Genomic DNA, 8,913 nt, shown 5'->3' on the forward strand with positions numbered 1-8,913 from the left:
TCCTCTGAATCTACTAGAGTTCTTTTTTTTTTTTTTTTATTTTGTCCAATACTTTAAAAAAAACATAGAAAAGAATTAGTTAATGTTTGCTTTAACAATAATAATTCCTTTTCCTTCTAAAAGGAGAAGTCTAAGGGTAAGTGAATATTTTACCTGGCAGGCCACACTTAACTGTTACAGAGTTACCTTACAAGTTAAAGGTTCCTTTATTTCTAAATTGTCAGGCAATTTTCTATCTCCTGCATTGAAATAACTTAGAATCTGTTTGAAGCTCTGCAAACCGCATTTTTCTTTATGAAACCAATCCTTCTACTGTTGACCTCTAAGTTAATATTTAAGAGTTAGCTTCCAGCTTTTAACTGCAAGATTTTTAAAGTCAAGGTCCCTTCCTTTTTGGGGTAAAAGCCTCTGATGTAACAGGTAACTTAGCAGTGACAACTATCCTGGAAGAGGGACACCTATCCAGAGCTCCTTGGGAAGAACAGAGAAGAGTGTCCTTCTCATCTTTGCCTCCTTGCACTACCAGATCTGAATGCTGAAGATATCCTTACTAGCCACACACTGAGTATCTGGAGCATTGCAAGGGAGGTGAATCCAAAGGAATGTTACTAGCAAAGCAAGTTGGTGAATAAGACACAAAATCTCCTGTTTCATGAATCTTCGTGGTGAAACTACTCAAAGATTTTCCTCACTGACGGAAGTTCTAAAAATCCTTTAATAATCTTTATCCTAAACAAAAAAAAAAAAAAAAAAAAAAAAAAAAAAAGGAAATATCAAAGCTAAGTGCTTTTGCAAATTGCTTTCCTTCCTCACATCATTTTGCTTGGCATTTTTTGGGTTTGATTTGTTGGCTGGTTCCCTTTTTTGGTTATTTTGGGGATTTTTTTGGTTTTTTGTTTTGCTTGTTTGGGTTTTTTTTTTTAAATTTTTCTGACAGAGGTTGTAATATGGAAATGCTTTATAGAATACTTCAAAGTCATCAAATCATCTCTTTAATTTTTGTCCCCTGGGAAATTTCAAGTAACTGTTATTTTTTGATGTTCAGACTGTGTACAGTCAAGAAAGTCCTTTTTTATTTGATTCTGTGTCTGATGTCCATGTCAACAGAAGGTTGACACAGCATCAGAGGCTGTGCTCTCTCCAGCTGAGGCTCCTTTTCCTTAGGAAGCCAAAGGAAAGAAAAACCCCTTGCTGCCAGCTCACTCAAGGTATGACTTGTTACCTTTTCCACTGGTTTGTTTGTTTGTTTTTTGTTTGTTTGTTTGTTTTTTTTACTGAAAGCAGGCATCAGTTGGGGAATACAGGAAGAACCAACTGTGGCACCAACTTCTATTTACTTCCAGCTTCACTGCAAACCGTCTGCTTCCATTGAACTTGGCAGCTGACAATATTTGCTCAGTTTATTGTCTGCTTTCCAAGAATACAGCAAGTGTTGACTACTAAGTACTAGGCATGACAGTCTTTAAAGAAAATTTCAGGGAGGCAGTAAATATGAAAAATGATGCCAGGAAGTATCTACCAATAGTTTTCAACTTTCCATAGTCTTCCATTTCTTTAGATGATCCTTTGGTAAATGTGTAATACCAGACAGAATCTGTTTCAACAAAACCAACGTGAGAGATGTTTACAGAGCAGGGGAGTCCAGCTCAAGCCCTTCTTTTAGGATTCCTATTCCCTGCTCAATCTTTCCAGGCCACACTGAGCAAAGGATAATTACAAACCTTGCTCTGATTTAGAAAACATCTTGGATTTTTAAAAGATAGGAGTTGTTTGAAAAGATGAAACAGTGTTTTTTACAGATTACATGATTTTTTTCACAACATGAGTTTATCAAGACACAAAGCTTTTCCCTGGCAAATTATTTTCTGTTGATTTTGTGTTCTACATTAGCTCTCCTCACTCCCCTTGCCCCCAAGGCTCCCTGTGCTTTCTCTTCAAGTACAAATTCAAACAATTACACCATCACAGCTCTGTTCCATTTACTGCTCAGCAGTTACAGACTCAGAACCTCCATATTCTTCTGCTATAAAGAAAAACCTATAGTGACCCCAGGCCACAACATGCCCTCTAAGACCCTCTCCTTTCTATCTCTTCTCTCCACATGAAGGGGATGCACATCAGGCAAAGAGTGAACTGAAAAGTCTCAGACCAGTAGCAAAGACATACATGTCTGATGCTCACCATGATCCTACAGCACTCCATTTGTAAAAGGTACACCCTAACCAGAAATCTTTCCAGAAGGATTTTGTCTGAAATGGGACTTCCTTGTCTAGAAGGCTCTGCACCACTCATGACCTACGTACTTCCCAACAGGACAGAGATGGATTGTGTTGCCAAAGGATGGGCAAGAACAGCACGGGAACTCATGGCAGGTAGCTCTGCTTTTAGGAACCTGCATGACTTGTAAAGTTGCTATATAGACTGGCACAGGTACTGGAAAGAGGCATTTTTGTTCCAGCATTTGAGGAAGAAGTTCCCATTTTCAAAGGCACTTTCTCATCAGTTTGAGTGGCTTACTAAGATTACTTGTTTTTAAACTGAGTTTAATTTTCCCTCTAGAACAAGCTGTTAAGAAATACAGTAAAAGATTTCTCCTCAGAAAAAGAGTTTGGAGATGGAGATGCAGGTATTCAAAGCTGCTTCAAGTGCTAAAAAGGCAGGGTGAAAAAACCAAGGAGGAGCACAGTTCAGTGAACTGCAAGGGCCTGTAAAGATCCAAGCACAGAGGTCTGGAGCAGTGGGGATTGGTGTGTGTGAGGTTGGGAGCCTGGTGGGAAGGACACTCAGGAGTGGGGTAACAGAGGAGTCCAGAGAGGGCACAGATACAGTTCAGTAGATGGGATCTGGGGAAGAGCCCTATCATCTAAGGACATGAATCAGGAGGGACTGCCAGCTCAGAGAGGACACTATTCCAAGGTAGTGCCTCTTACTGGGAAACTGGCTGGCAGGGCAAGTACCTGCACAATGTGCCTGGCAACCCTTCTTCACCTGCAGCTGTTGGAAAGATGGTTGTCCATAAAAAAAGGCTGTTAAATGTTCTTCATAAATTATGTTTCTCCTAACAAATACTATAACTGAGCCAAAAAAAAAAAAAAAAGGGCTATCACTTATGCCCCTGCAGCTCTCAAGGATTTTACCAGCCAGGACACGTGTCTTTAAAAAGGCTCCCAAGGACTTTCCTAACCTACAGCAGTCCTTTTAGGACAGTGGGGCTCCCTCTGGCCATAATGGGAGCTCCAGGGCTCCCACCCTTTTGGAAACTCCACATGTCTCCACTTACACTTCAGCATGAGCTTGTCTCCAATGGCAAATGAATGCACATGAGGCAAGTAAGGAAAGTAGGTGAGACTAACTAGGATTAAACTGACTACAGGTCTGTGGTTCACTACCCCACAGCCTCTAATGTGTCAGCCTCCCTTCTGCAGCTCAGCTGAGAGAGTCCTGGCACATGTACAATTTCCTGATATTAATTCAGGCACATAAAAACTGATCCAAAGCTCACTAAAATAAACCAGAGCCTCACATCCACTTCATCCATACAGCAACGCAAAACTTAAAAATTCACATACATTTTAAGATGTGTTTTTCTTATCAGGATATAAATTCAAGATTTTTAGTATTTCTCACTTGCAATTAATAATGAATAAGAATATTAGTTAAAAATCCAAATATTGCTGTTATGATCCCAAAGGGACAGGTAGGTGGTTGTAACCAGAAGACAGAGTGAATTTCAATGAAAAAACACACACTTTTCTTACAACCACCAAACGTGTCCTGCTGAGATTCTACAAAAATCTCAGTAGAAAAAGAAGTCAAATTGAACTACGGTCTGTGAGATTTGGAGACAAACAGTGTATGCAAGAAGGAAATTATTTAATTGCCAAGGGATGTAACTGGTTTCTTCAAATTTTTAATCTCCTCTGTAGAAAGTAAAACAGACAAGGCATATGTGTCTTCCACATAAATGCCACTGTCTCACGTTGTTCAGCACCTTACATTTTCCTTCTTTATCAACACTTATCTTCCTACTGAATGAAAACTGTTCATATCATCTTCATCACCTGTCACTGTTTAATTTGCTATCACTTTCACTAATATTGCCTACCATCAAACAGTCTAGATGACACCCTCTCCCCACTGAAATGAAATTTAAAAAACCAAACAAACAGCAAACCAAACCACCTCTACAGCTAGCTATAGCAGGACCAGAATTTGCACTTCTAATCTCCCCAAGGTCTAATAGTCCAGGGAACAAAAGTATAAAAAACAGCTGGGTCTGTACATGCTGGGACTTTGCTGAAACCATAAAACAGCATGGGCAGGGTTAGCCTTATCTCTTTGTCTCCTTATTTCCCCTCTTTTCTCTTGTGCTATTTAATTCTGTATTTGCTGCCTAGACTGTTCCTATCTTATGTCAGTTGGTTGATCCCCATCCATTTTTCCTCCCCCAAATCTGAAAAAGCTTTTCCAGAAACTGCAATACTCAGCTGCCATTGACAACAGATGCTGTTTCTGCCAAGAATTAGTGTTCCCCCTTTTGTTTCATTCCCTATCTTCTTTTTATCTGCCAGGGTCTTTTTTCTTTTGCTAGTTTCCTTTCCTGTCTGGTATCCTATTTTTACATTATCCTCCCTTCAAAACTATCCCTCTCTCATGTCTTCCCTCATTTGCACTGTCCTGTTTCCACTACTTATATCCCATTTCTCCCCTGGGGTATCTCAACTCCTTCCTTTTTCTGTATTTCTCCCTCTCTCCCAGTTTTAGCTCCCCCAGTGCCCTCTGCCTTCAGGTATGCAGCGGTATGTGCAGCTGCTCTGCTGGCAGATCCTGGGAGGAGCAGACCAGCCCAAACACCCTTTGCTGGTGAGAGGAGCTGCAGGTGGTAATGCTCTATCCCCAAACTTTTAAAAATTTGAAAATACCTACCATATATCATATAAAGTACATTATATTACACAACAAAGCACAGAGACATTTTAATCAACTCAGTACTCTGGTGAAGATCCGAGAGTCAAATAAATGTCTGGAATATGAACTTTGCTCTATCTAAACGCATTTTCTTCCCAGAACTACAGAAGATGATACAGCACAGAGCTACGTGTCTCTTTCAGGGACAGACAAACATAATTTAAGCCTAATGTTCAGGGTCACTCACCCCACTCCAAGTTGAAATCAACTATGATTTTTCCTAGTGACATCAAAACTGACTGTGTCTCCAGAGGTTTAACAGCAGCTTGTATGCTGAGGCCCTGGTGAGGTGAGGATCACTGAGCCAGCAGTATTACTAACTTTGCTTTGAGTTGAGCACCTGATGAAATGTCAAATCAAAGCCAAAACACTCATCCCCTGTGGTGAACTCCTAAACCTCAGAGTGCACAGCAAGGCTCACAAGTCAGGAACATAATTCCTCAACTTTTCAAATTCTGATCATTTAATTGTTGTACCTTGAAAGTTAATTTTACAAAAATACATCAGGACATTGAAGCATTACCTTCTCTTAGGAAATGTCATGAAAAAAATCCTAGTCTCTCTGTAGGTAAACAGTGTTTACCTGCAGCACAAAGGACAACTCAGGTACTTCTAGCCCCAGCATCATTTGCACTGCAGGATCTGCATTCGTGGCACAAACATTATAAATACCTTTGCTTGCCCAAATCTCTTTTTCCTCCAGCCCTGACCACAGAACTAACTTTATAGTTACATTTTAGAGGAAAATCAGCATATTTTGAGCTTCCCATTACATTTATTTCCATTAAGAAATAGAAGTAGCCCTGATGCCAGTGTACTCCAAAGCGTGCATATGGATATATAACACAGGTGCTTTCTTTTAAAGTAGCTTGTTAAAAAAAGAAAAAAGTTCTTTTTAAAAATGCAGAAAAGTTATTGGCAAATTCTGAGTGCAATTCCCAATTCTTGATCATGCAGGAAGCAGGTGGCTATGGCACTGGGCTGCTTGCATTTCTCACCAACCCTTCCTGTACTGTGCAGGAGCTATTACACTGCACAAGAGGAACAGTTAATCTCTTTCTAAAGACATGTGCATCTTTGGTGAATGACCTTTCATTAAATTCCAAATTACCAAAGTCACCATTACTCACAGAAAAAAGTAATCAGAGTTTTGAAGTCTTTTTCTGTGTAATAACTTTTATGTATTTGCACATGTACTTCACTGTTAGTTACTTTTAAGATTTCCTTCCGGAAATTAGTAGCAGATTTTCTTCCTTAAAATTTTACTGAATGAATGTCAACCTGTTAAAATTGCTACTTTAGAAAAACTATGAGTAACAGAGAAGACAAATCTGGAAATCTCTGTAGTCTTGAATGCTTCTTTTTTTTATTCCTTCATGTTCAAGAAGGCATTTGTACACTTAGGCAGCCTGGCAAAATCCTAAAGTGATTAAGATTCAAAGATGGGCCTTTGTGACCTTTATGAATTTCCAGGAATATCGTCCAAGACCAAAAACGAAAATATAACAATTTCATTCTGCATTACTAAAGCATCTCCAACACTTTAACATTTGGATTAAGTTCTAATGCCTGCTTATAAATAAATCTCCACAGTTTTCCTCCCATTTCACTGCCACTAAAAAACCCAATCAAGAGAAGCTAGCTACAAGACTGTTATTAGACACACAGTAAAGTTGGGCAGGTGACAGCATGCTTTCACCCACTGTGGTTAAGGGTCTCTAAAACACCACTGTCTGCACAGACATGTAGACCTATTACAAATAAAAAGAGCAGCATTTGTGGTGTTTGGAGTCTCCTGTAAGTCATTAAGTGCAACTTTGACTCTCATCTAGGACTATCTAAAGTGCAGTCCCTTTGTGTATGCTCCCGCTTAAGGGGAAAGCAGCTCCCAGCACCAGCAGTATCAGATTCTTGCAGCATCCACGACATTTGTAAGCATTCAGTGGTCAGAACACCACTACATATCCTTCAAATGACATGGACCACTGAAGCTGGAAAGGTATCTTCACTGAACCAAGCCGGCTGGTATCTCAGCAATCCACCAGGACACGAGCATCAGCTTGCCCCCGGTGGTGTGCAGAATCTTGCCTGAGGAGTTTGTGGGGTTTGCATTTTTGAAAGTCATCACTTTTGAGTGTTGAAATGCAAAGGGTAGGCACCAACTCACAACAGTGGTATCTCAGAAACACTTTACACTGCAAAGTAGTTGTATTTGATGTTTTTGATTTCAGAGTGAGAATGAGTTAGACAACAAGGGGATAAGCATGACAGAACACTAACATAGTGAGCTAGCCAGAAATAACAAGTAGGCACACCATCTCCAAAGTTAAACCATCTGAGTAGTGCCTATTACATAGAGTATAAAGAATCCCGTGCATTAATGCTAATAGAGTGTATTTTTAAAAATATTTATTAATGTAGTACTTTCTTTCTTGCTGCTGTCAAATCATTAGTAATAGGCTCCCATTAGCTGAAAAGCTTATAATAAGCTGAATAATACAAAGTGTGGTTTGATTTCTGTGCTACCACACCACTGTATTATACCAACACTAGAAGATGGTATTATCTTTCCACCTGTGAATGAAGTACAAACATGTTTTAAAATAAGATAAACAGATTTTGAGTATGTTTAGTCCTTGTTAAACTACGGGCTGTGCGTTCACTTCCTAACACCAACCTCATATTGTCAATCTTTGACATCATGATTCATCACCTTATTAAATGAAAATAACTGACATGTCGTAGATGTAAGGACTATGAAGTCACAAGTTTCCACGCACAAACAGGGACATCACCCCACCATCAACAACATCAGGGTGTGCATAGATGATGCAGTTATTTATGAAAATAACAGATGTAGGACTTGGCTATTACAGTTTAAAGACCTAACTCCTGGTTAAGGAATAACATTGTGGGAGAAAAAAAATTACTGATTATGGTCAAAAAAAAAAACCCCTAAACCCAGATTCCCAACGCGCGGGTGGCCAGAGGGCCGAGGGGAGGGGACGAAAAGTTTGGTGGTGCAGGGGGCGGGCGGCTCGGCCCCGCCGCCGCCCCCCTGCAGCCTCTCCGGCCGCCGCCTCCGGCCCCGGCCCCGGCGCCGCGGGGTCTGTGCCCGCCGGGACTCCCCGCTCCCGCAGCCCCCGCGGGCAGCAGCCGCCGAGAGGGCGTCCGTGAGGGCAGCCCCCCTGCCCGCCGCCGCTCACCTGCTGGCCAGGCTCTGCCGGCAGTGCTGCCTGAAGGGCATCAGGTGGTAGTTCATGGCGTCCAGCAGCAGCTTCTGGCAGACGGGGTCGGTGCGCATGAAATCCACCGACTGCACCCGCTCCACCAGCTCCGGCGCCGGGATGAGGGCGAAGCGGAGGCGCTTCATCAGGTCCGGGGCGTACTGCATGCGGGTCTCCCGGTCGTGCTCCAGCCAGAGCACGGACATCTGGAAGAGCGCCAGCTCCGACTCGACGGGGGGGGGCAGCGAGTCGAGGAGGGCGCGCATCTCCTCGAAGTTGAGCAGCAGCACGTCCTCCACCAGGTACTTGTTGGCCAGCTTCTTGGTCTCCTCCAGGCCGTGCAGGGCGGCAATCTTGCACACCTGCTTGTAGTTCTGCACCGAGATCTGGTCGTTGAGGAACTGCACGCACAGCTTGGTGACCTGCGGGATGTGCAGGATCTTGCTGACCGACAGCACCTCCTCCACCGTGTCCAGCGAGAGGGTCACGTTGGCCGTGTACAGGTACTCCAGCACCAGCCGCAGCCCGATGGACGAGCAGCCCTGCAGCACCAGGTTGTTGATGGCCCGCGGGCTGGCCAGCAGCTTGTCCTCCGGGGAGGAGGATGGGGTGCCGGGCTCCTCCTGCGTCTGCGGCGGCGGCGGCTCCTTCGGCGGACCTCCCAGCCCGTCCTGGGCGCCGGGCCCCAGCCCCAGGGCGTGGGGGTGCCCGCCGCTCC

General features: G+C 42.9%; 1 protein-coding gene across 1 annotated transcript in view; it reads right to left on the reverse strand.

Annotated features, from left to right (window-relative positions):
* KLHL14 (kelch like family member 14) overlaps positions 1-8,913 on the reverse strand; it is a 59,414-nt gene that overhangs the window by 50,233 nt on the left and 268 nt on the right. Inside the window, exon 1 of the mRNA XM_059860049.1 lies at positions 8,175-8,913. This exon is cut by the window's right edge and continues 268 nt beyond it. Within this exon, the coding sequence (XP_059716032.1) occupies positions 8,175-8,913 (739 nt within the window). The remainder of the gene's footprint in view (positions 1-8,174) is intronic.

The sequence above is a fragment of the Haemorhous mexicanus genome, chromosome 1, assembly GCF_027477595.1.
Source record: "Haemorhous mexicanus isolate bHaeMex1 chromosome 1, bHaeMex1.pri, whole genome shotgun sequence".
NCBI lineage: Eukaryota > Metazoa > Chordata > Aves > Passeriformes > Fringillidae > Haemorhous > Haemorhous mexicanus.